Below are 27899 nucleotides of genomic sequence, written 5' to 3' on the forward strand. Positions count from 1 at the left end.
TCATGTGAGAATACCAGGGAAAATTTTAAAGTTTTGTACTCTTTATAAGGTTACTGTCAAAAAAATTTGCACGTCTACATAAGCTAAAGGTTAAATTTCAAAGTACAGTTGCTTTTTCTGCCATTATAAGGGTGTTTGACCTAGGATTAAAAAAAAACAACAAACACCCAAAAAACCCCCCACCAAAACCGAACCAATCACATCAGGTTTGAGACATTAACAGGATAAGTGGCAATAGAAATATGCATATATTTCTAAAGACCTAACAGTTTTTGGTTGTATGCAATAGAGCTTACACAAAGTAAACTTTGTTTCTTTTCTGAATCTGGTAACGCTTTGCTCCTGGCACAGTATGGAGAAGGCCCTACACTCTGCAAGGCAGCATCACGTCCTTAGTTTGTCTGTGTCCCATTGACAGGGCTGTCAGAGCGACAGGAGACCCACTGCTTGACATAACTCCGTGGAAATTCCTCCCCCGCCCGCTCAAGAGGGACGGACCCACAGTTGGTCTGACTGTTTTGCTCAAATTCAGAGTCAACTGGACTCCCACAGTCTGAGTCCACAAAGCCACTGTCAATAGTGTCCAAATCTACGCAGATCATAGGGTAACTGTCAACAGGCCTTGCAATGTGAGGGGAGAAGTCATAGGAGCCCTCACTGTAGGAAACACTCTCACCATCAGGAGAAGGTAGAGAAGCTGGATTTTCTAAATCCCACTGATCAGGCTGCAAGCAAAGGGCTTCTAGGATGCTCCCCATCCCTCCTTCCAAAGCCCTTTCTGCTTGCTGGCGGGCTGGGATACTTGTACTCCTCAGGTGGTCTGTGGACACAGAGCCTGAAGCAAGTATTTTGTCCTGTGTGCTCAAGTCAGCGAGATGCAAGTCACTGGATGTCTTTCTGTCTTCATCATCAACGTTAACCTTGGGGTAACCAGCTTCCCCAGCACTATCTTCCTCGCTGGTATGCTCGTGTCCCCTGTACACACGGTTACAGTTGTACTGGCAGTTACAAGGTGTAAATTCATCAGCCACAGTCACAGTATCAATGGACAAATGCCCATATGACCGGTCCTGAGGCCCACTGCTGCTGTTCATACTAGACAGCAGGGACTGGCTATCCTGAACTGGGGCAGTCAGGCAAGAGACGCAGGGTTTGCAAGGCAGATCTTTTCTCAGCTTGTGCAGCTCCTCCCGTGAGGTGTTGTTGGAAGGACACATGGTGTAAACTTCTAGGACTTCTGGAAGGACCATTCCCCATTCAAAGAAATCGAAGGTCATTTTCATATGGGATGCACCAACCCACTTCTGCATAAACGGACATATGGGGCAGGGGGGAGGGGAAGGGGGAGAGAGGTTAGTATCATCAGGTTTGAGGTTCCACAGAAATGACCAAAGTTCTTATGCTTTTAGAGGCAAAGTCAAACTCTAAAATTGTTGACTACTCAAAAATGGCAGGATATGAGATGCTGTATTACCAGACACAGGCAGCTGCAGGAAAACTGACTCAAGTCATTGAGAATAATTAGCTCCCTAACATTTGCACGGCTTTGCAGTTTTCTCTGTGCTGCAAAGAATGCCACTGCCCATAGCAGCATTGCTTTGTGCATCAGGCAGAAGTCCCCTCCCAAGCCACCAAGTCTCCCTGCCCTCTTGTCCTGGACACTGCTTGTCTCAGGAAGGATGTTCAGCTTCTCCCCGTGTGCTGCATCTGCACCCAACACACACATAGCCCCGCTCTCACTTCCCTCACCTCAGTTCACTAGGAAGGGGGGGTCAGGGCAAGGCTTCTCCCAGTCTTCTGTATGCACCCATGCCTCAGACCAGCCTTTTCTCTCACAGTGACAAGAAGGAAGCAGGGGTAGCTAGGGGATGGGGACCTCAAAGAGCTGTAGCCACCACCTGCTCCAGATAACACTTACTCAGATGATTAGGGAGTGCCACACATCTTGCCTTTCTATATCACCATTAGTATTACATTCTGCCCTGTGTCATGCATTATCTCTAGATCACAAGCCCCTTGCATTCAGTCACATCTGGGAGAAAAGGTACTTCTGGGTTCCTCTGATCTAAGAACAAAGAAAAAGTTTCTGTTCTTTTTGAAGAAGTCACTGACTCAGACACTCGGATCACAGCAAACTTAAGGCATATGCCACTAATGAATGCCAGCAAGTCCTACTAGAGAATTCTGCAGTCCAGTGGCTGGGCACAGCACAGACTCAAGATGTGGTCTGCTCCCTGTCTGACGCTCGCCTAATGGCTGAGTTGCGTCAAGTACCACTTTCTGCTGTGTTTAAAATAGGTAACAACACTGAACTTCATAAACACTGTGAAGGCTTCTGACAGAGTCCTGCGTGAGAGCTGGGTGTTGCCACAGCTGCCAGACTGCCTTAATCTTATCAGCCTCCTGCCCCAAACTGCACTCCGAATAACTAGATATGAGCAAAGTATTTGAGCAGAGAGCAGCTTGACACAGCTTATTACCCTCTGACACAGAGCATGTAAAAATCTTCATTACAGCAGGAAGCTCCAAATCTATTTTAATTTATTTTTAACCTCAGCTACAAAGAGCTTATTATTAGAGCTGTAATGGACAAAAAGGCACCTAAGGTGTAAAAGACTGTTTGAAGAAACATCAGGAAATCCGTTTCTTAGACTTGGGCAGGCAGAATATTTCCTATTCTCGCTTGACAGTTCTTTGCAAATTCCCACCCAATATGAATCCAAGGACTCATATACACACAAGAGTAAACAATGTTCCTCTGCTTTCCCTTCTCTTTATGACTTAATTTTTTCTCTAACATGTTCGCTGCTTCCTACTTGGTCCTGAGCTGTCTGAAGAGCATTACTATTGTAATTTGCTGATCATTATTCACAGACATAACCTAAGCACTTTCTTTGATGCAGGCAGGATGCAGTTGAATGAGTCCTATATCAATTGGTTTCTCGCCAGCCAAAAATGAGGAGTCTGTTCACATATTAGTGATGTCACCACATCCTCTCAACACCCCCTGCCTGTGCATCTTGTGCTGTGGCTGTGTGGGCAACTGCTGCTTTAATCTGCAAATTTATTAAGTAACTCAGTTTTAGCACCTGAGGGTCATTCCCTTCCCAGCAGCACTGAACAGCCTAACTAGAAAGAATGTAGTTCCCACAGAACAGAGAACCCCATGCCTTCACCCTGAGAGGAGCGTGGCTCTTGGCACACAGGGTGCCTTCACTTCCACTGTGAGAGCTTGTCTGTGACCCTCAGGAATTCCCACACTGGGTCCACCTGGTCCTGGTTCCTTTCCCTAAGAGCAACCAGTGCCACCTGCCTCAAAAGAGGATGCAAGTGCCCCTCTGGTGCAGATATGGGAAGCCATAATAGGGCTGAAAGAGGAAGGCAGGAAGGAAGCGAGACAGTTGATGCAGGCTTCAGCTTGAATGGCACCCATCCAAGACTACTTGCTTAACCAAATTGCAGACATCAGCCATGCACCAGTGGGAAAGTACATGAAGGCCCAGCTGGTGTCCCTCTCAGAGAGGGTCTAAGAAAAAGCAGAAACAAAAAGCAGACACTGAAGTGTCTCTGATCAGTGCTGCTGTAACAACAGGAACTTGTTCAGAAGGGGCAGTGATGTTTGCACTCACGTGCCAGCATTTTTAGAGTTTGATAATGACATTGTGAGTTACTCTTCAGCTTAATACAACCATTATCTATGGATGCTCAATGTTGTTTTACTTTTGTATCCTGAGAACTCCAAACTCTGCAATCTTTGCAAACCATTTTGTCACATGAACAAATCTGGCTGGTGTTAAATGTGAAGAGAATTTGGGAGGGCTAGGCAAAGTTGCTCAAAGACAGTTCCTTCATAGGGAGGCAGCTGCACTGTACTACCACACAGCAGTTATTTGCTCCCAAAGCTCTAGCCGTCTTTCCAGGATGATATGCATAGCTATTGTGTATATGAGTGACTCTGAAGAGAGAACTACAAGGCTTAACATTGAGCTTGTGTCACTGCAGAGGCTAGAGCAGGAGATCTGGCTCTACAATGAAGTCTGCTCCATGGCCTTAATGGCAGCATCAGATTAGAGCTTTGGAAAATCCAGTTACTGTCCTGGTATCCCTTTGTCCACTCCCTTCAGGTTCCCAGGCTTCACAGATAACATATGAGCTCAGCTCCCCCACTGACACAGCACCTACAGGGAATAAGCAGCACAGCCATGACATAAAGGCCTTCATGGCACGGAATAAACCCTCGAGAGCTCTCATCCTTATATGTTGAGCCATTTAGCATTCCCTTGAGATAGATTCCCCCTCCCACTGCCCCAATGAGAATCCCTTGCCCAGGATAGCACGATGGGCCTTTTAGCTTAACTTTGTCCTGTGCTTCACTTGCTTGTGTAGCCCATTTATACCTTGAAATCTCCATTATGCACCAGGTAAAGAGGTTTGAAAAAGGGAGCAGGGTCTGGGATGCAAGCCATCTTCTTCCACAGGCTGGAAGAGAAAAGAGAAAGGCTTTGGGGTTAAGCACACATTACAGATGCAAAGCAAGTCATCTCCAGATCCAATTTAAGCAGCTGAAATCACCTGCCCAGCCTCACAGGTTAGCAAGCGGCTGAGGATCCAAGAATGTCTGGTGCTGTCAGAGCCATCTAATGGCCTTTCTTGTGAGCCTCACAGGACGTGGGGCCTCAGCCCTCAGGACTTGTGCACACAATATTTATGCTAAGGCAAGAGGTTCCAATTTTTTCCTTCCTGGAAAAGCACCAAGTGCTGGAAATGCATTTTCCCCTCAAGCTGGGCAGGCTCACGGTCTGCACCTGCAGGACAGGACTCTGCCCTATGCACTTTTTTTCTGTGCCAGCCCTGTTGCTGCACCAGCCCAGTGCCCTCCTCTGTGGCAGCACGCACCCCATCCCTCTGCAAGGGCACGGACCCTCCAAAGAGGAGAGAGGCTCCCAGACAGCATTAAGGGGCCTGTGTCAGCTTTGGAAAGGGGCAGGCTAGCCCTGGCTACTGCTCCCATCTGGCAACTGCAGAGCACAGACAGGACCAGGAGAGCACCCCAGGAGGCTGAGTGGCCCCTGCTCCGTCCCCATGTGCCATTGCCCTGTCCCGACCAGCCGAATGGCAGCAGAGCCCCAGAGAAAAGCAAGGCAGTCTTGGCAGTACACCAGCTGGAGACCACACTTTGCTGGCCCTCATAGCTGTGTCCCTGCATGGATATACAAGATACAAAGGCGGCCGCACGTGAACACCCCATCTTTAGCAAGACAGAATAGGAGCATTTACTCCAGCTTCCTGAAGCATTCTTACCTCCGCTGTTTGGCCAGAAAGGTTGTGATCGAGGCAGTGATTACCACGACAACACCGAACAGCAGCAGCAGCCATCCCATGCCTGCTGTCTGTGTCACTGCTGGAGAAAGAGGCAGGGTTATTCAGGCTCACCCTGCATTTCTACCTTAGTCAATAAGCAGGAGAATGTGAGGAGACACCCTCAATTTCTACCCCAGACTTTCTCGTAGTGACACCGAGGCTGTCACCTGGGGCTCAGCACTCCAGACACGATGTCTGAAGGAGGATGCTCAGAGAAGACTGTGCCAGTGAAAAGAACGGTGTATCAGCTGCCCCATGGCCTGGCTGCAGCACAGACCGACAGCCAACATGCTTGGGGCAGGTCAGCTCCCTGCTACAAAGACCCCTGGTGTTTCTGACTCCTCCTGGTTTAGAGACACCTCTGCAGATGATCCATGAGGTGAAAAGAGAGTGCAGCTGGCCAGAGACATGTGAAGAAAAGGTGTTGACTAGATGAGTGCTTGTTGGCTACTTTCCACCTGTGATGGGAAGGACCACTTTTGAGACCCAGAGCTCTGGTAACCCTTAGGAAATGGAGCTTGACCCTGTTGCCACAGCACCATGTAACACTTCAGTTTGAGCTGCAGATCAGTGAGAGCAGGGAAGCCCAGAACATGCTGCTGACATTGACCACAGTCATCCTGCCCTGCTCTGTTTGACCAAAGACTCACTATTTTCATAGGCTCTGTTCCACCATGACAAGTACCTGTGTACTTCTGTGCATAAGGTACTGTGCATTCCTGTGGAGTGGGAGCAGTGGCTACCAAGCCAAACACCCGTGCCCAGCATGACCAAACACCAGAGTCCAGAAACAGAACTTAGCCTTGAGAGCAGGCTCCCCTTTCCCCTCAGCTGAAGGCAATACTACGCCCCAGTAGCGGAGGAACCTCTACTAGAACTCCCCCATTTCTGAAAGCTGTAAGCAGGACCCTGGACATTTGACACTGGAAAGGAAGCTAGAGGCTGAACTCCTGCAGCCAGCTCCACCAAACCCACTTCCAATGGGCCATGCTGAAAGGTGGGCTTTACAGCATGCTGAGGAGGTCAATACAGACATCACATATCAGCCCAGGCCTGGGGTTCCTGTACTCGGTGAGCAAGCCAAACATGCCTGTCTTTACTAGCTTATTTAGAATTTGTTCTATTTGGATAGATTTGATTAGAGTTCTGGAAACATTGACATTGGACCAACTGCAAGGGCAATGAGAGCTAGTAATATGTACCGGCAGGGCTGGTTTTCAAAATCAGCAGACGACTCCATTCACTCCAAAATCCACAGTAGCCAGTGCCTTCTCGGGGTCTGGCTCTCACTTGGAACTCATACTCAGTGTTTGCCTGGAGTTCCCATGGCAGGATCACCAGTGTCCGTCTATCTTCATGGACAGCTTTAGTCTTCTGAGCCTGTGAACAATTAAACACCAAAACACTCAGGGCTGGAGTGACTTCTCCCACTTACCCTCACTGCTGCACAGTGAGGAGCCCTGCAAAGTAAACTCCTCTGTCTTCATGTTGTTTCTGCAAGGCCTTCCTGGCCAGTAGCTGCATGGGGCCCTGGGGGACCCTTCCATGCCGGCCAGCATGAGAAGCAAAGGAACTATCAGCCTTCCCCACAGGTTCTAGTACTTCTCAAACAGCTTCTCCTTCTTGATTCTTTTTTCGGTTTTACACGTTGTCAGTCCAGGCAAGCAAAGAAAGACCTTTTCTAAACCATGGAAACTCATCTTTCACACCAGGGCTCCTGTCCTGGCTGTGCTGGCCTCCTTGTTGCTGGTACATCCTACTTGATGATAAACAGACATCTCACTCACCTCCCAGGTGTCAATCCTTCTCTTATAACGCAGCTGATATTCCAGCTCCTCATTCAAAAAGTAGAAAGGAGAATTCTGGTAGATGGTTTCCCAGGAAATATTGTAACCCTCTGAGAACACAGCGGTCAGATTGAACGGAGGCTGTGGTTTGACTGGAAGACAAGATGGTGTTACCCTTCATAACATTACTGCAGACAAGAGGTGGTCCAGCATGGTATCAGCAAAGCAGAGCTAGTAGGGAGCAAAACTGCCCTGGCGAGGGAGAGCCCTTCTACACAGGACAACTTCCGCAGCATTCCTGCCTCTCAGGCTGAGCAGTCCTGAGCCATGCACAGAACCTCACGCCTCAGCAGCATAATGAAGTCAGGCCCACATTTCTCTGAATATGCCTTCTGCCTGCCTCTGAACCTCCTCATCGCCCAAGGAGCAGGAGAAGATAGCACAAGGGGCTAATACCTCCTGGGAGATATAAAGGGTAGAGCACCTTGTTCTTCTCATGACATAGGAGGACTCCATGTAGTTATGGTCACTTGCACAGTTAGGGAAATACCCCTCAATGTAACAGAGACATCAGGAAAAGCTGAGGCCAGTGAACACTGCATAAATCCAGTGCAAATCCCTGTGTCAAAAGTGCCTAAAAGGCAAGCTTTTGTACCCCCTGCAGGGTGTTTTCATATACCAAAAAGCAGTAATGCACAAACTCCAGCACTAGTCTGCAGGGTCCGCCACTGAGCTATGATGCCTCTCTATGGGAACATCTAGGAAACATGCAAAGCACCTCTACTCAATCTATACTCTGTCTGGTTCAGGTGTCCACTGCAAGAGCCTCCTGGGACTCCTGTGAGGACATTTGCTGCATTTGCACTTAAAGCAATTCCTCCTGCCCTTCAGATTCTAGCCAAGAACAAACATTTGCATAGCCCAGGTATGAGTCTGGTCTAAGGTAGAAATTTATCACCTACTGCTTCATGGGGAAAAGGAATTTCCCCATGAAAAGGCTGGGACCAAGCCAGCTCTAAGCTCAGCCTCAAGCATAAATGTTTCTGTAGTTTCAAATAGCAACAACAAGAGCACAGTACTCTGTGTAGATGAGTGCACACAAAATGTAGCCCCCTACCACTGGCTGCCACGCTCACTCATGGCCCAGACTATCCTAGCAGACAGACAAGGTCAGACAGTATTTGCCAAATCCACCAATTTTGTACTTACTGTTCTCTGCCATATAAAAGCCTTTGGAAATCACGTGCTGCCTATTGGCTATCTCTGTAACATCCACCTGGACTTTGATATCTGCCAGGAGTTCAGTCATGTCCACAGTACACATGTACTGTGTGTGACTGGTGTTCCTGGAGAATTGCAGGAGACTGCAGGCAGCCACAGTATTTTCTGGATCTTCCTCCTGAACCCTAAAACCACCAAAATAGACAAACAAGTCTACATCTACCACATGCTGTAGGTGGATTGATCTGTTCCTGAACCACCAGGCACAGAAATTAATAACAAAAAAAAAAAAAGAGTCAACATGTTAAAATAAAAATTTATCTTTGACCTTTGACAGATGGGTTGTTCTGCACACCCCCCACAGCCCCCCCATTTGCTCAGCTTAGCATCTTTGAGAGAAGTAGGAAAGTGATGTTGCAGTGTTTGTGGAAAGGAAAGGTGCTCACCAGGGCTGCACAGCTCAGGACTGCACCCATGTCCTTGCTGGGGCAGAACTGCAGCCATATGGGGCTTGGACAAACTGTGTGAGCCCTGCCAACACACATGAGTGAGAGTCCGTTGTTAACAGCAGCAAAGGCAAGGTATTCCCAGGGCAGAAGAGAAGACAATGCCAGAAAACAAAGCCAGATTCTGTGTAACAGTCAGTGGACACAGGAGGCAGGGATCCTTTGCTAGGGGAGAAACCAGTTGATAGCTAGAGTGTGAAGGACCAAGAGAAAACCAGTATGGCAGCAAGAATTCTACCTAACGAAGAGGACAGAGGACACCGCTGTGCTATGGCCATGTTAGAAGTTCCTGCTGACCACACTTTGCTTGCCCTGCTGAGACGTACCATGTTGCAGTGAGGTTATATGAACTGGCACCCAAATCATTTCTCAGGCTACAGGACAGCGTCTGTACATAGTCCACAAAACAAGTGAGGTTTTCACAACACGTAGCTGTAGGTTTGGAAAGAGAAAACACAATATCAACTTCCATGGTGAAGCAAGCAGAACTTCATATCAACATACACAGTCCTCAGGGCTCCCACTAAATCTGAAGGGAACAGACCACTTTGTGCCAGCCCCCGCCCCCACCCCCTCCGGCCTCCAGTCTTGGAGCATAGGAGCATAAGATGTGTTCCACCTCTACAGGGAGGAGATTTACACCTCTGTGGTGTAAAACTGGGGTCATCCTGTGCAGGGACAGGAGTTGGACTTGACGATCCTCGTGGGTCCCTCCCAGCTCAGGACATTCTATGATTCTAAAGTCATTGACAGCAAGATAAGCATCAAACAAAAATGTATTAAAAACGCTGTGGCAGCAAACAGCATGCCAAAATACCAGGAAGTGACCAAATTGTGACTGAATTTTCAAACTCAGCTCTTATACAGTCACTACGGCAGAGTCACGTTATTTCTGCAAGCGTCCCACCTTATGTAGCACATAAAAGAGGCATGACTACCCAATGAGAAAAAGTAGCATATTCAAGCATTTTAATGATACCACTTCCTAAATTGAGTACTGTTCTTTACTAGTCCAGTTTTCATTTTATGACATTTACATGGCACTTCGCACATTTTTAAAAAAGCTATATTTTGCTAATTCTTTCTCTATCATTCTCTCTGCATACTCTTTTCTACAGCTTGATATCTGCAGCATCAATACTTTTCATGTCCAGCTCCAGAGGCTCGGAATATGCTTTTCATGGAATTTTGGCAAAAAATTATTGCAAATTTGGAGTTCCTATGATTTCCACAAATCATTCTCATACTAAAGTGATAGGCACAATTTATTAATGACTTGAACTGAAACAGACTTCTAAAGAGAACCTGAGACACAACTGTAGAATTTACGCTGTTCATTAAAAAAATTAGCTAAGTCGGAAGTGGTGACAAAGCAGCATTTATGCTCTTCTAATTGCTCTGCAGGGGCTCTGCTCACCTATCAGTAGCCAAAACATGCTGTACAAAAGCACTGATGCTCTGAAGTTATCCCCCCGGATTTCAAGGCAGGGAAGACAGCAGAGCAGTGAGAAATGCCAGCCCAGGGGAGGACTCACCAAGGCAGACACGAGCCACCGCTACTACGCTAGGACTAACTGAGTGAGGAAAGGCCTGCAGGAGATGCAGCATGCCATGCTGGTGCAAACTGTGCCTACTGCAGTGACTGTTCATCTCTTACATGTACAGTAGCACCCCTTTTTGATGGGAATAAAATTTTCGTCCTCTAAGGGAAGATCTCAAGCTTGTCACACCCATTCTTAAATCAAGCATGGGTCCTCCCCTACCATCAGGGCTGCCCTCAGCCTGATGGGAACACGTCACTTCACAGCCATCAGGCCCCCAAATCCTCTGATGCTAACCATGTTGTGAGTTCACCTCCCTTTGTTGTTCTGCTGCTTGCCTGGTTAGAGAAGCTGCACTCCCTTCTTCCTACCTTCCCTTTGTTGAACATGCTTTGTGTTCAGAAGAGTTGTTTGCGTAAGATGAAAGCAGGCCTACGTGATACGCTCAACAACCACAATGCCTGATTTTACAATTAAAGAGAATGTTGTATGCAGAGAACAGTCAACATGGAATGCAGGCAACGTGTGCATTGATGGACCAGAAACATCTGCTCCACTCTCCAGACCAGACACGCAAACATGCCCTCACAAACAAGTTGACTCTGTATTTATAGTCACAACGCACAGCAGGCACGTCCAGTGGAGGGTACAGCCTGATTCTAGGCCAGAGTAAGTTCAAAGGAAAATAAAGTCCAACTTCTCCCACTGACTTCACTCATCACAAAAGTTTCTTCCCAGTCCTGTTGCATCAGAGCACACTGGTCTTCCTACATGAGCTCTGGGCAGCACTCAGATTTGCGTACAAGATCCCCCGTACCCAACCCCCCCAACCCACACCCCCCCAAAAAGAGTCAGGAAGGCAACTGAAGAAATTTGAGGATGCTTATGACAGACTGGCCCCAAGGGTGTACATACACTTTATTAAACTGTAAGTGATTCAAATGATGTGGTTGTCACTTTGTTTCATTTTGACCTTTTCATTTCACAATGACTTCAAAATTTTGTTCATTAAGTTTTAACTTTTTCATTTTGAGCCATCAACAGGCTCTTCCGAGGGCCCTGGTACAAGCGTTGTTTGTTCTAGGGTCCTGAACAACATACTTTTTCTCCCTTTAGCCTAGCTTTACTCTCCTACAAAAACAGGGTTGTAGACCTCTTGCTTTCCTTTAGAGAGGGCAGAAAGTATTAATAAGCATCGCTAATTAGCATCCTTCCATACTATTATGTTAATCAGTGAAATGGACTACTGTTACTAGGTAGCTAGTAAGCTACAAGCATATGTTTGGGAATAATCTGTTAACAAAATTAAGAAGAGGACAGCTTTTTACTGGGGAGGGAATAATTAGGCATCCTAAATCCAGTTAAATCTAGGGTGAGTTGTCCATCCGTTGCAGCTTCAGAAACAAAAATCAAATACTTCTAACAGTAAGATCTAACTTCGTCCAAACTGAAATTAGTACAAGGTAATTCCCTGGCTTGTGTTCCACAAAATTCAGACCAGACATTACAATGGTTCTGTATGGCACGCAGATATATCTCCGAATTAATCTTTTCTACTAATTTAGGTTTGGAGCAGGTCCAATGCTCTGCCTAGAAGCAGCATGTAAAATGCTAAGCTTGCACCTGTTCCCTGCAGACACTGTTGTTGCTGCCCTTTTTGTGTCCAGCTGACCTGTTCAGAAAGTCAGCTCTGAGTCAGCTGAAGCTTGCGTGCTGGGCAGGAACCAGGAAGGAAGGAGCAGTGACTCTCTGCACAGTGCAGTCCCGAGCAAAGGGGATCAGACCAAGAGAGCTTCACACCACTGTCCCTGGCTGGCCTGCCAACAGCAGCCATAAACTCTGGTCTTGGCCACCAGAACCTTTCCTATGGCAAAGCTTTTTTGTTTGTGTGTGGGTTGTGTTGTTTTGTTTTGTTTTGTTTGGGGTGGGGGGGTGGAATCCTACTCTAACGTCAACAGGAGACATTTCAATGCAAGGCAGGTGCTACCTCTGCACTCTCCCCACTGGTGCTGCTCCCTGGATGCTATGCAGTCTGGATGAGCTCTGCCCAGCTATGCACCTCCTTTGTGTCTGTCCTTCACTGCCCCTGGAGCCCCTTCTGTAACTCATTATACCATGGAACCCTCTCCTGGTACCCTGTCTTGTGCTTGCTGTCCCATGGCAACCTAGTGCCATACATATCTCAGCAGAGCCTGCGTCAATGGCCACCAAGATAAATCCTGTGGGTGTACGGCCCAGAAGAGATATCTGGGAACTTACTATACTGGAATAAAAGGAAGAAGGAAATACTCTGGAGCCACAGTTTGTTCCTCATGTTGGTTCTGACCGGATGTCCTGGAAAAACAAACAAACAAAACAAACAACAAAAAAGCCTTTTAAAAACCCAACCAACCAGTTAAAAGTTCAGCTCAGCCATCTACTCATATACTGAAGGTTGAGATTGAATTAATCAGCTTTCATTTAAATGTCTAAAAGTAAAGTGCCTAATTTAGGCAAGTAGTCTCAGCTTTCCTGCGAACATTTACTATACTGGCTACACGGAGAGGACAACCAACTGGCCATAAACCAGTTCAGTGAAATCTCTGCTCCTTGCCAGCAGCATGTGCACAGAAAAAGCAGCAAAGTGACTGCAGCCCCAGTCTATCCATGCAACAGGAAGGCGCTTGGGTTAAGTGCTAACCCATTTTTTTCTTCATTGGTTTCCTGCAACTACAAATGGCTTGCAACTAGAAGAAGTGACACTGCTGCGGCTTAAGCATCTGTACAGTGAATTAGTTAGGGTCTGAAAGGCACTGTGGGTCTGTATGAGCAAGGCTTGTGAGAACTCATTGATTTGGCCTACCCATGGTTAAATTAGCATGGAATGTCTAGTTAAGGAACTTCAGGAAGTCATACCAGATAAACTAACAGCCTCCCATGTGGCACAGAAGAGAATTATGTACAGCACTCACTTCAGGGAAAGGCTGTCCTGATGCAGCTTGGTGAAGTGAACCTATAGGGAAGTCTTCAGAGAAGAGGACTGCAGGATGTTTACAACAATATGAGTAACAGCATCACATACAAATGATTGCTCAGCCCACAGCCCCTGCTCCAAGACCAGGCCCTCAAGCCACATAACACATTAAGGCTGTATTTTCACAGTATTTAACATTTGCAGAAACAGATGTGCACAGAAAGACTTAAAATGAGCTCCCTGCAGAGTACTGGCTGTTGATACCCAGTACAGATTTCAGCATTGTTTTCTCCAGCTATTCTGAAGTGGGCTAGGCTGCCTGGGGACAAGACTTTGGAGAAGCAACCTGTACCATTTTTGGGGCACGCTTCTGTTGGGAGCAAGTCGCAAGGATGCACAGACAGCAGGGAGGGCCCACACGCCATGCCACAGAGCAGCAACACTCTTAGTGACTGGACACACAGGAGTGTCTCTGCAGAGCCCCGCAGCTCTGCAAAACCCCTCCACTAGGTTGCACAGAGACACTTGTGCAAGCAATATGGGTGAAGACTGGGCAGTGAGCTGCAGCCACCAAAGATACCCAGAGCTCCTGGCAGGGCCTGGTGCAGGTTATAGAATCATAGAATGGTTTGGGTTGGAAGGGACCTTTAAAGGTTATCTGATCCAACCCCCCTGCAGTGAGCAGGGACATCCTCAACTAGACCAGGGTGCTCAGAGCCCCGTCCAGCCTCCAGGGATGAGACATGTACCACCTGTCTGGGCAGCCTGTTTCAGTGTTTCACTACCCTCATTGTAAAAAATGTCTTCCTTACATCTAGTCTGAATCTACCCTCTTAGTTTAAAACCATTCCCCCTTGTCCTGTCACAACAGGCCCTGTTAAAATGTCTGTCCCTATCTTTCTTATAAACTCCCTTCTCAGTATTGAAAGGCCACAAGAAGGTCTCCCCAGAGCTCTTCTTCAGGCTGAACGACCCCAAGTCTCTCAGCCTTTCCTTATAGCAGGGGTGTTCTATCCCTCTGATAATTTTTGTGGCCCTCCTCTGGACCCACTCCAACAGGTCCGTGTCTTTCCTGTGCTGAGGGCTCCAGCACTGGACACAGCACTGTCTGTGGGGTCTCACCAGAGCAGAGCAGAGGGGCAGAATCACCTCCGTCGACCTGCTGGCCACGCTTCTTTTTGTGGTTGGCTTTCTGGGCTGTGAGCAGACTTTGTCAGCTCGTGTCCTGCTTTTCATCCACCAGTACCCCCAAATCCTTCTCCACTGGGCTGCTTGCTATCCCTTCCTCCCCCAGCCTGTGTTGATACCGGGGGTTGCCCCAACCCAGGTGCCGGACCCAGGTCCTGGGGTGCCTGTGCCTCCCCCACCACCAGCAGCAAACATCCAGACAGTCACTCAGCAAAGAGAATGCCAGCGAGGCCTCTCCCACTTGGGAAACATTTGTGGTGGTTAAAAATTCCCCAGGTTTACTCAAAAGATGAAAGCAAAATAAATTTAGCAGCCACCAAAAAGCCCCTGCAGCCCCACGTGAGGCAAGACTTGCTCTCAAGGCACCACAGTGTCCAGATGAGATCATCAGAGCTCACTCAAGGCCACAAGCACCTCAGCCCTGTGGCAGGAGCAGCCACGCTGCTGCTGCCACCCCTCCTTTCCTGGCAAACATGTACTGCAGATGAAGCACATGCTCCAGCTCAGCAAGGAGCCCCAGGCACCCTGCTAGTTTCCCTCATCTGCTACGAGTGGCAGGACAGAAACTCTCTTTCCCCACACTCCAGCCCTTCTTTCTGCATCATACATTTCCTTGCAGAAACACCTTTTCTTGAATCCTTTGGTCCCAGTTCTCCAAGTTTTCTCTGTATAACAATTATTGTCATTACACCATTATTTCTGGTGATGCAGTACCTGATTACTAAGACAGCCCACCGCCTAACCCCACCTTATGCTCCCACTTTTCCTTCCACCACCCTTTTCCAAATTCTCATTCCTTTGAGGAAGGCACCCCTACCATCCTGCCACCTGAAACCTACTCACCCAACTACGTGCTAAGACTGGCTGCACCATGACAACAGACACCCTCAAGATGGGCAGCCTCCTGATGCTGACGCAGCATCTGCTCAACTTCCTAGCATCGAGGGCCCTGTTCCTTGGAGCACACTCAATAGAAGAGCTGTGCCGAATGAACCGGCCGCTGGGGCCTAGAGGTCACTAGCCCTAGAGACATCATACATGCAATTGTCCACTGGCTTTTTAAATTGTCCTTCTCCCTGCAAAATACCTAGAACCTATTGTTGCTGGGCTGAGTATTCAGGGGTCCACCAGCTTAGGATGCCAACAACCTGCCCAAATAGGCACCCCAAGAGTGCGCACAGTTCCCAGGGCTGCTGCTGTTCTTCCTCGGGCCTTCGTGCCCTCTCACTGACCATAACCCAGCACATGCTCTGGGCTGCAGGATGGACTCATGCCATCTAGTACTGTGCCCTGCTGCAGAAGCCCATCTCAGTGTTTCTTTGCTTTGTGACTGTCATGCTCCACAGTCTCGGCCACCCTCTAAGGCCAAGAATGGCAACTTGCTGCTCCCTCTTCAGCAGAAGAAGGAAGGGTTGGGCCCTCAGAGAGCTCTGCAGACCCACTTCTTGTTTCAGAATCCAACTGGCAGTGCCCCCAATGTTTCATGTTCATGATATTTCTGTAGCTCCCTCATTTTACCTCCATTCTTGCCTAAATGGACAAAGCAATGCAAGGGAAGTCTTTGCTGCATTTAGCTACTGGACTGTGGTTTCTTTAAAGTGCCTTCCCTAATTTCCTTCCTCTGAGCAGAGGATAGTACCATCAATCCAGTGGGACAGGAAGGACTGAACAGGAAAAAGCCAAAGCAACAAGCTCAAGTAGCTCATCGGGTAGATGTCTTACGGAGAGATCAGAGGCTGCCATTACACACTGGAGAGAGGTTAACACACAAGGTTGTAATCCAGAAAGAAGCTTCCTGAATAAGAGCAGAGTAGCAAAAATAAGACAGAAACCCAGTAGGCTCTGCTAACACAGGTGAAGTAAGGAGACAATAATTCCTCACTTGGGACACCACTGTCTCATCTCTTACCCTTGCCAGCACCCACAGATCAGTCCAACACTTATCTCCTTCACTTACACACTTCTCGTACCTCACTGTGGTGGGGAAGGACTGCTGCCTCTGAGAGGACCACAGAAAGTGTCAGTGCTAATGTGCCTGACCTCCTGGCTGTGCTCCAGGTTGTGATGACAAGACATGGATATGTGTGCAGAAGAGCTGGGAAAGATGCAGCTCTGCAGCAGTGCCTCTGTGGTCTTTGATGGCTGGAAGACTTCATGGCTCCACAGAGATGCATAGCAGCCCCTGTTCTGAAGCTTTCTCCATTGAGGCCCTCTGCAAGCCTCAATCCCAGTCTATGACTAAGACCCCCACCTTTCCCACATCCCTCCATTTGTTACACTCCTTGCTTCCATCTGTCAGAACCCTGCTCATGTGATTGTTCACTTGGAGGGAATAATGGCAATGGGCAAAGGCAGGAACTTATTCCCTGTCTGGCATTAGAAAAGTCCTTTCTACCACCTCACTTCAAATTTTCTGTCTGTGAAATGGGGAATCCAAGGTAGCTTCATGCATCCTTGAAACCCAGTTACTTAATTCTTACAAAATGTTAAGCATCGTATAGCTGCTGAGCACCATTGTTGTGGACTCTTGGATATCCTAGGGAACAGTGTGTGAGAGCACAGTGATAAAATTGATTAGCCATTCATATAGATGTGCACATGTAAATGATGCTACAAGGTTTTAATATACCAGAGAATAGGAAAAAAGACCAATACAGACAGACATTTACAATGATTTTTTTTTTTGTTAAGGATCTGCAAATATGGTGTTATAAGCTGCCAAGGATGGGTGCAGTCCAAGCTCACAATTTGAGTTGTCTCCAGGAAATGTACCCACTCACAAAACTTCCACAAAAGAAAAACAGCCCTGAGCTCTTAATTAGGCTTTTAAGTCAAATTAAAAAAAACAGCTGGTATTTCCAAGCATGAGAAAATAAATGTCATAGCTACACCCAGGCAAAAAAAAAAAAAAAAAGTGGAAGCCTCTCAGTCCATCAGCTATCTGCAAAAACAGGCTTTCTTCTTGAAAAAAAAAATCTGTTTCAATGTACAGTGCCGTCTGATCACAAAGGTAAAGCAACAGGGAGACAGAAGGATTCTCTAGCTGCCTGGTAGAGGCCAGCAGCAATGACAGCAGGGGCACAAGGGCCACATCAGCTATCGGAAAGATTTACAGTGAAGTCACAGGTATCAAGCAGTAACAAACTGGCATCAGGGAAAACTGGTGGAAACATGGACATTACCTTGCCCCGTCCTTTCAGCTGTCCATTTCAGCCCTCCAACACTTCCATGGCTGGCCTGGCTAAATCATTACTGCGACTGCAGACACGGCATGCGCAAGAGCTGGAAAGCAGGTGGATCTCATCAGCACTGAGTAAGAGTAAAGCCTACTTGTACACGACCAAGAGCTGTAGTGTATTGGAATACAGAGCGATAAATGGTCGTTGACGTCACCACTGTATCAGTATTACTGTGCCGATAGAAGGATGTGGTGAGCAGAGGAGGCAATGAATTCGGGTCCAAACACCCACACAACATTTATTACTGTATTGCTCTGCTTTCTCACTCTTATGTGAGAAAAAGGTGGGAGAGCAGAAAAAAACTCATAAGCCTCAGCTCTAAAAGGTCATAGCAGGGCTGGTGGAGTTAGAGCTTTGCAGTGGGGAGGCATCAGTGTCAAGGCACTAAATGGTTAAGCCTAACTATATAGCACAGTGCATACCTCACCAGAGGCAGTCGAGTACCACTGTGCTCTGCTTCCACCTGTCCCCAGCATGGCCCCTGGGACCAGGGCAACAGCACCAGTCCTCAGACCACTGGCAGGGAGGTGGTCTGGCTCCTGCACAGGTGGAGGGGCTCACCCCTACCCTGACCTCATGCCTGCAGCTTCTGTCTGGGCAAGGGCCCCGCAGATTGCAAGACTGACACTGAGGGAGGGTAGGTCAACTCACCTCTGCGTACCTTAAAAGGGGCTGCAAGGAACCCAAGGCATGCTCCTTGTGTGCTTGGGCAAGGGGGGGAAGAAGCAGCACTACGGAGGGGACTTGGCACACACAGGTATAGTGTGGTGGTAGAAGGGCAAAGAACAAGGAGCTAGAATAACCCAAGGAGACTGCCGCAGCGGAGCAGGCACAAAGCCGCTGGGTGCAGCATAAGTAGGGTCTATGTTCAGCTCCGAGACTGGCTGAGCTGAAGAGCCCACTGCCCCTTCTGCACTCACTGCACAGCAAGAGAAGATGCAAAGACTTGGCATAGCACAGCACAACCCAGCCAGGCAGCCTGGAGCAGCAGACGCACAGCCAGTAGGGGCCTGCTCTTACCCAGACCTCAGGGCTCCTCAGGCAGCTGCCAGTGAAACCACAGAAATGGGAGAGTCATGGCTGGTCAGTCTAAGTACAACACATTTTTATAGTAGTTAAAGGACAAAATAAACCCCATCCCTTCATGTAGGCAAGGATGCAGCAATCGCAGGCCATAGAGGGCACAAGATTGTCAGAAGATGCTAAAGACAGAAGCTCCCAGCCCCATATTCAGCAGTAGCCTCTCTCTCTCTCTCTCATGTACTGATAAGATATTTGAAAAATAATCAGGAGCTTACTGCTTCCAGCATACTAACATCTATTTGAAAGGGAGAAATCCAGACTTAAAAGGCTGCTGATCCCAGTCTGGAGCAATGACTACACAGCCAAGGAGAAACTCTTAATAACATTGCAAGAGAGAGCAGCTCTGATTTCTATGCTGATACACAGGCAGGAACAAGGCAAGGTGTCGCTGTGTCAGGGAATGTTCCCAAGGAGACTGTAAAAGTGTTAATGTGCCAGAGTTTTTATGAAAGCAAATACAGTACAAAGCCAGGCCAACGAGTCTAAACCAAAACTGTTAGAAAAGCTAACATGAGATTCAGTTAATATACAACAAAAGGATAATAATACAGAATAATTGCAGCTAAAGCAGTTATACAGACAATATTAACACAAGTGATTTTTCATTTTTAATGAGTTAAGTTTGAGAAAAACAGGCATTTAATTGCAATACATTTAAATTTATGAAGCAGTTGATCTTAGAGTACCACTGGTACTTTTGTTTTAAAAATTAGCTCTGTAATATCAAGTACATATTATTTTTAAAATAATATGCATGTTTTAAAAGTAGCGTGGCTTAGTCCTGGCAGACTATCACTCTTTGGACTGATCATATATGCTGCCCCTTCCCTCCTTCCTCTGCACAAATAATGGCACGAGCGCACCTTGGAGAGTCCTGGAGCAAAGGCTGCGCCACTGTCCTGGTCTGCTGTACTCACAAGAGAAAGATGTTACTAACTGCCTGGGAAATGTCTAGCTTCACTGCTCAGTCTAATTCACCCTGTGTTATCCCACACGGCACCTAACAGTGACAGTCTCCACAACCCATAGGCAGCAACAGCCGAGACAAGCCTTTTCTAGAAGCTTGGGCCTGACACCATGCCTGTAAGTGATCCACAGAGTGTACAGAAGGAAGAGCTTGTCTCTCTGACGGAAGATTCTGCTCCAAACACAATGAAGAATAGCTCAGTAGTTGAGTTGGGCTCAACAGCTAACAACAGTTAGTAACGGGATCTTCTCTATGCACGTTATAACACTGCACAACCAGCACAAGGGCCAGACCAGTTACCAGCAACCACCTAGCAAGCATGGTCAAGAGCCACCTGCCCCAGCCTGAGTGGTCCAAACCATCTGTTTTTCCCAGGATGAGTCAGGGCGTGGAGGTATTTACTGTATAGAGACAATGAAAGAGAGGTAGGACTGAAGGTATGTAATGAGCCCTAGCAGAGGGCAGCAGTGGCAGCTGGAACTTCTTTTTCTAAGACAGTTAGTTTTATTTTAAGAAAGTTTAACATTCACTGACTACCAGAATTCAGATGTGTACAGTTTCCCTTCTGTGATGCTCACTGCTAGTAAAGCATAAAGCCAAGAGAAGCATTAAGGGCCCGCCAGAAGGCTGGAATAGCTCATTATCCATGGATGTGTTGAAACTTCATGCCTGATTCTCTTCTGTCATCTAGCACTGTACCTATACATGTGTGCATGTGTGTATGTGCAAGTACATGCACGTGCCCATGTGAAGCGTTGCTCTTCACGTTGCAGCAGTCAGAGGAAGTGCTTAACACACACCCAGCTCCTCAGTCCTGGGAAGCCCAGCACAGTGTGACCCACCAGATCTCTCTCAGTAACTGAGGGGGACTGTATCCACCATATCCAGCCTGGGAAAAGCCACGATGTAGGGGACACATGCAGGATCTCTAGGAGCCCCGACACCTGCTGCCGCCTGGAGCACAGTACATAGATACACATCCTGTACAAGCAAAGCATGTCAGTGGGCTCAGTATGCAGTGACCATCTCCAACTGCACACAGCTCTAGAGCTGCTCTATGCTGCGTGGGCACTGACTCCTCTACGCCTAAGGTGCTACGGCACTTCAGGGCAGCTGAATCCAGCCCCCACAGTAAAGCACTTGGAGACCTGAAGCACTTCAGCTGCCATGGATTTATGCTGATTCAAGATAAGATGCAACTACTTTCATCCAGCTGTGATCTCAGCCCAACCTGCAGTGGCAATATTCACCGAGAAGCAAGTGCGAAGGGCACACCAGGGAACGCTTGCTACATTCTGCTAAAATTATTGATGGCCCAAAAGTATTTTGCCATGACTGGAATATGGGCAACAACTTGTATGTATTTATCAGCAAGAATACACAGAAAGGAAATAACAATAAAAGCTGATTACTCCTTTCTCTAGGAGGGACAATTAGTGACACTTGCAGCTATCAGGTTCGTGATGTGGGGAAAAACCCCCACACAAACAGTACTACCTCTGTGTTTTCTTCCTGTCACAATGGAATTAGAACAATATCCTCAGCGTCATCAAAGATACAGAGCTAGTGTAACTCTAGGGTCACAGGCACCTTTACTGGCTGGTGACATTTAGGAGGAAGATAATCATACATTACGATAAGTAATGAGTAAAAAATGGCAGGAGAACAGCTGTAGCATGAGTAACAGTGTTCTACTGGAAGGGAAAGCAATAGAAGAAACCACCTCAAAGCCCAGGAAATAGGGTAAAATATGAATGAGCCAGGCAGAAAGCGGAGGTGTTAGTCAGCAAAGCAGCAGGTTGAAAAACAAAGCCCCCCAGCTGGCAGCCTGTGAGCTGGCACAGGATGCTGCAGAGGAGGGAGGAGTGCGTTGCTTTCTGTCTGGGGAATGCTGAGTGCCACCTACAGAGACCCCAGTACCCTGCCCTCCTGCCTCCCTTTCGCCATTGCCAGCTGCCTCTTTATAGCCACCAACCCTGGCCTCAGCCTCCTGTTTTCCCCAATACACATCAAGTCTGAACCCATTCTGCATGAAGGCTATAGTAGGAGGACATCACTGGCTCCTGCCAGAGGAAAAGGGCTTACCTTCACGGAGCTGTGACTACGTATGTCTTGCTCACACAGAGGCTCATCTCTTCTCTTAGGAAATCACCAGACACACGCTGATTAACAGAAACAGGAATGACTGTGCCTGTGAACTCACCCTGACCATCTGGAACAGAAACCTGCTTCTCTGCTCAGGCTCAAACCCATCACCCTCATCTGCACCATGCAAAGCGTGCCCAGAGACTCTCCCCTGTTGCCTCACTACACTCTCTACATTCAGCTCACAGGAAAGCATGCTCCCCCCAAGACAGCCTCTCCACCACTCTCCTCCGAGAGCCTACACCTATTTGGACAGCCCACAGGCAGCACTCTCCCTCCACGTATTTGCCAAAGCCCTGCCCCGCAGCTGGATTCCTGTGGCTTCGAAAACTAAGCATCAGCCTCTTCTCTGTTCAGCTGATGTGTCCCATCAGCTGAACACCTCCACCCTCCCCCATCACAGCCATTCTCACACTGGTCCCAGGTCACACCTTCTGTGCTTCTGCTTCCAAAGAGCACCAACTCTGCATGAGGTCAGCAACTTCATCACCCATCCCCATAGCACTCACCTGAGTCAGCAGACCTGGCAGAACTTGCTGCTCCTTTCACACAGGTTGGCAAAAACTGACCCATTTTGGGCCAACATCCATCAGCTTGTCCCCAGACCTCTGCTCACAGAGATTCAGCAAGACCACAAGGCTGCTGCTGGCATACAGCCATTTATGTCAAGAGCCTCACCTGAGCCTCTTGGACCTTCATTTTACCACAGCTGTGAAAAATCAGCATGCTCCACCCATGCTGTCTGGCCACAAGCCTTTGCAGCAGGCCTTCCACACCTGGGGCTGGGTACAGCAACTGAGTGTGCCTTGGATGGCTTCTAGCATCTCTAATAGGGTGAAAACTACACTGGTTATTTTTTACCTCTGACCGTGGAACCACTTTAAAAGCAAAAGCGCACAGCTTACATTGCATGCTGCCTCCACGTGGCAAGCAGCGAGCTGCAGGAGATGATCGCATGGCAGACCACAGTCTCCAGCAGCATTGCTGGCTCCATCCCAAACCCACAGAACATGCAGTCCTAACGTGATTAGTGGCTTCTCATGTCACTGGCAGGGATGTACCGTGTCTTTAGGAGAAAGGGTGGGATGGGGGTGCAGGACAAACAGGCAGAGTTGTAAGAAGCACCTTGTAATAGATGGGGCCATATTAACAACATTGGAGATAAACAGGATTTTCATGGAAACAGATTACCAGAAAGTAACCAATGTTTCCAAAAATTCAAAGTACATTTCTCCATAGAGGAGCCAAAAGGCTTTGTGAGACTTTCTTGGGGTAGTCCAAATGTTTTGCAGCTGTGGCTTTGCTGTGATGCTGGTAGGAGTTCACTGGAAGGTGGCAGAAGGCAGGAGCTTGTTTTGTTTGATGCTAAAAAGGCCCAAACATGGTATTACAGGCTCCACTAGAGCACCAGGGCTAATGCAATGAAATTGTGTCACATCAGTGTATCTGCATCCAAATCAGCACTGGTAAACATTTACAGTGGTCAGCAAGAAGAGGAGTCTGAAGGTTGTTCCTACAAAATGCAGGGGACGGGGGATTCCACCCTCCACAGTGGCTTTGGTTGTGGTGTGAGGCTTTTGCTCGAACGAGGAAGCTGCTCGGATCCCGGGTTGCTGTTCCGTGACCAGCTCTGCACAGCCTGGTTTCCACACCCCTTACCCTGCCCCTGTGCATGTGCAGACGTTGGAGAGTGGTGGGCCAGGAGCAGCAAGAAGCTACAACAATGGCCGATGACACGCGAAACAGAGACAGTATGGACAGCAGTTGAACGTGTCGTGTCGGTCCTTCACTGGGGAGCCCAGCTGGATGTTTTTAAGACAAGTTGTAAGACCAGCAAAGGTGGCCTGACCAAAAGTGGGAAGAACCCCTGATGCTTCCAGATGGCAGTGTCCATCGCAGGGGCCCAGCACAGCTCAGGATGAGGCCATGGAATAAATAGCACACACTGAACTATGGCTCCTAATTCCTGCCCTTGTGGAGGAAACGGCACTGGATGGCTCAGTTGCCTCCCTCGTGTTGCAGAGCAGCGTACTACATGCTTCTGGAGCCCCTCAGCAAGGCAGTGAGGGAGCAGACCACCCAGCAATGAGCTGCCCTGCATAACCCTCAAGCCCGGAGCCTGTCGGACACACGCACCGGCTAGTGAACACAGCATGAGCCTGCCAGGGCCAGCGCCTCGAGACCTCTGCTGGCTGCTCACCAAGGGCCGAGAGCGCTAACTTCAGGGCCAGCCATGGCCAGTGCAGTCCTGGCTCTCACAGCAGCTCCCTAGAGCATTGAGACAAGAACCAGCGACTGGTTACAACCCTGAGCCAGGTGTGGAAATTCTACCCCCAGAAGGCAGTCCAGCGCTTTCTCACCCTGTTAAAATTCTTGTTGCTGTGTGGGTGGCTCACTACAAGTGAAACCAGCAGTGGCTGAGCTGGGGAGAAGCAGCCAACCTCAAACTCTTCAGCTTATGGCAAATTTCCCCATGTCTAAGAGCTGGGGAAACAGCAGCAAGTAGGAAAGTCCCAGAGTTAGTCACCGACTCAATAACCTTCAAGGAGAGGACAAACACCACGCTGCTGTGAATGCCCTGCTCTTACACAATGGAGCACAGACAGGACCATGGAAGCAGCTGATCCATCACTGAACTGGGACAGGAGCTCCTTAGGATGCCTGCCACACGCCATGGACTGGGGCAGGTCCAGCGCAGTCAGCCCTCCATCAAAGGCTGCAGGTCACAGGCTGGTACTGTACCAACCCTTGCCATTACAACTGCATATCTGCATTCAGAATACAGATTTTTTAGGTCTCCTGCACAGATGGTCGGAGTTTTATAGACAGTATTCTAGCTAAGAGAAAAAAAAAATAAAAAAAAACCCGCCGCTCTTGCCCCCATGCAGCTAAATGTGCCACAGCAGTCAGATCCCCACTCTGTGCATCTAGGGCTGCAGCCAGCTGTTCTCTTTCATCTTGTGTTCTTGCTGGAGGCGTAGAAGGTGGTTGTGTGGGAATTTCCACATTGTAGAAAGCCACAGAAGGGACAGGATGGAAGCAGGACAGCACGAGGGACAAACAGAGCAAAGCACCTTCAGCCAGAGAACAGCAGAGATATAAAGTTCCTCTCAACATTGCTTTCTTAGCTTGTCAAAGGAATGAGGATAGTCAGGATTTAGCAGTGCTGCTGATGGCTGTTATTAGGTTCTCTGAGAAAACACACCAAGGTACGGCAATTTAGTAAGCTTTAACTTCGGTTGAGTGTGTTAGTGAGGTACCTGGGAAGTGCCCTCTTCCTCACATGGCTTTTTTCCCTTTGCTTGGAAGCAATCTGCTTTGAGACACAATAGTCCTGCAGCTGAAAACTAGACCAGTTCATTGGTCTCATTGCTCTGACTGTCAGCAAGTTCATGCTGAGCTGCTGCTCGGCTTCTGACTCGTCACCGCAGTTTAGTCAGAGGGGCCTTGAGGGCTGTGCATCGTGGCTGCAACATCTGATGAAAAGCTGATGACGTGACATGGCTGCCTCAGTCACAGCAGCGTGGTGAAAAAAATTTAAATCCTGGGTAACGTGGAAGCCTGGGGAAGACCTTGTACTCAGCGGTCTGCAGAGGGGGGGAAACGATCTCTGTGCGAGTGTGTGCCTGTGCATTGCACGGGCACAGCTCCCCTGAGAATTAGTCAAAAACACCTATTCTTTGTGAAAGCAACTGAATGCAACACTGCACGCTTTGGAGGCACCTCTGTCAGAGCTGGAATACAAACTGCACCGATCATGCTGCCCAAGTTTTCTACAGAAAAGACATGGCTAGGAGCAGCAAACTGCCCTCTCAGTCTCTATTGACTAAGGAGTTTTGTCATGTAACTCCACAGCCAGAGTAAACGTTAGGGAGCGGGGTTTTGGAAGTCACAACCCCCTTGTTCGGTTCTCTCACCCCTTGTTCCTTTGGCCATGTCACTGCTAGAATGCAACACCTGGAAGAACTTGTTTTCTTAGAACTGGAAATACACCTGCTTTTCTTAGGAACCTATTTCACTCATGATGAGTCAGGTTCCTAATACTTGGTAGGCAGCCAGGTGAGAACGTGGAGGTGGAGTGATTGTGAGCAAGTAGTAAACGGCATAACTAGGATAAAACTTAACACAAGCCTCCACCTGCGCTGCAGTCTTACAAAACAAACCCAAACCCACTGAAAATATACTTACTACGATCAAGAAGTGTCTGCCCTAGTAGGAGACCGCCACTAGCTAAGTACATGCTTGGAGGGTCCCAGCCTTCAGGAATGACATTCCTCTCTCGGGAAGGTACGCTGCCTTTGCAAGCACAGGCTGGTTCTTGGGAGGCGCGGCTCAGGCCAGTACAGCTCGCTGGCAGTCCCGAGAGCCAGCCTAAAGCCAGAACTCCCACATGCTCCAGGCAGATCATCATTGTAGACCAGGAACCTGCCATTTGAAACCTACCTCTGTTTTGTAGCCCAGCAACAGCTCCAGATAGCAGAAGCGGAGGCACAGGAGAACAGGACATGAACTTAGCTCCCGCTGCTGTCATGTACCGTGCCTATCACAGGACAGGGTGTGAGCTGGCCAGCCCAGGTGTTTATCACCAGTTCTGGGTTATGCAAAGGCATAGGGGTCACCCTTCTTGACGAGTTACAGTTTGATTTCACCAAAGAAATAGTGATGGGAGGGAAGGGGAAGAATACCCCCACACAGAAAGCCATCCCATGGAAATGAGCAGACAGGAGGGCATAGCTACATAGAAGAAGAAAAGCCAGGGAAAGGCAGAATGAAGCCAGGGCTCAGCAGAGAAGTGCTGCAGCAAACAGCTTTCCAGTCCTGGCCTGAGCAGACCTCTTCTGGCTGCTCCAGCCAAGTGCAAGCCTTCCAGGAGGATTTCACATAAAGCACAGGGGACAGTGCAGGAGCAGATGTGGAAGAAAGAACCACTGGTGTCCCTGCCCCTCCCTGAACAGCCCTATGCTCCTAGAGTAAACAGTGAGTAACCATTCCCGGTAGCTGCAATAACTAGCTGTGGGCTTTTGCTTAAACTTGACCTTGCCTGGATTTAGGGAAGTGAGTCGCCTAACTCATGAGGCCAACCATGGCCTCTATGCATCTTCCTGTTCCACCATTTCAGTGCAGGTTTGGTTGATGGGTCCTAGAAAGCCTCTTCGCCTACCCACAGTCCTCCCACTTCACAGAATTTGTGCTGATGTTGATGTCAGCAGCGACTGCCATCATGCAAAGAAGGAGTACTTCTGGTGGAATTAAACCTCACCTGAGTGAAAATAAAATTCAACCTGATATTTTCAGTAAAAACAAATAACTAACGTGATCATCAGCACCTTAGCTATAAGCAGTAAGATCTTTCACTAACCACCGCCTTAGTGAAAGTGAGCTACAAACCAGTGCCTATACAAATATTAACTTCACACCTAAATACAGACAGTTCACTGTGAGTCTCCTTCCAGGATTTACATAACCTTTCTTACCACTGCAAAATTGGTATATAGATACCTCTACTACTTGGCCAACCTGAACTTTGAAGAGAGATTTGCAGTACAAAAATCTTACCTACAAAACACGTTAAACCAGTTTCTGTGCTTAACATTACGGTTTCCTTCCTTATGACTGGCAATGCAAATAGGCTTTTCTAAATAATGAGAATACACATATGTTTTAATACACATAAAATTACTTAACAGTTCTTAACTATTTTGCGCCACTGCCAGCACAATACCAAAAAAAATGCCACACTACCAAAATATATAATAATGCCCTAGAAAAGTTCAGTCTCATGAGTAAAACTTTTGGAACAATTATCCAACAAGAAGTCTATGTGGCCTTAAAGCTGCAGGCATCATTCCTATTCTGACTGGACAAGAAGCTGTAAAATGTTCCATCAATTTAGAGAGCCTGACCATAA

General features: G+C 48.0%; 1 protein-coding gene across 2 annotated transcripts; it reads right to left on the reverse strand.

The window, feature by feature from the left end:
- Window positions 1-19: 19 nt before the first annotated feature.
- On the reverse strand, window positions 20-27887 carry IL21R (interleukin 21 receptor). 2 transcript variants are annotated; one of them, XM_064461267.1, is made up of 9 exons: window positions 26435-27887; window positions 12676-12750; window positions 9202-9307; window positions 8358-8554; window positions 7149-7300; window positions 6564-6741; window positions 5302-5401; window positions 4398-4479; window positions 20-1304 (listed from the first exon to the last, which is right to left on the reverse strand). In XM_064461267.1, exons 1-9 carry the CDS (start codon window positions 26520-26522, stop codon window positions 393-395), a joined length of 1890 nt encoding a protein of 629 aa, XP_064317337.1. In that variant the 5' UTR covers window positions 26523-27887; the 3' UTR covers window positions 20-392. The 2 variants fall into 2 exon arrangements, with proteins under 2 accessions (XP_064317337.1, XP_064317338.1); XM_064461268.1 differs by having other exon boundaries at window positions 17740-27887.
- Between the last annotated feature and the right edge of the window lie 12 nt (window positions 27888-27899).

Source organism: Phalacrocorax carbo, chromosome 10, assembly GCF_963921805.1.
Source record: "Phalacrocorax carbo chromosome 10, bPhaCar2.1, whole genome shotgun sequence".
In the NCBI taxonomy this organism is placed as follows: domain Eukaryota; kingdom Metazoa; phylum Chordata; class Aves; order Suliformes; family Phalacrocoracidae; genus Phalacrocorax; species Phalacrocorax carbo.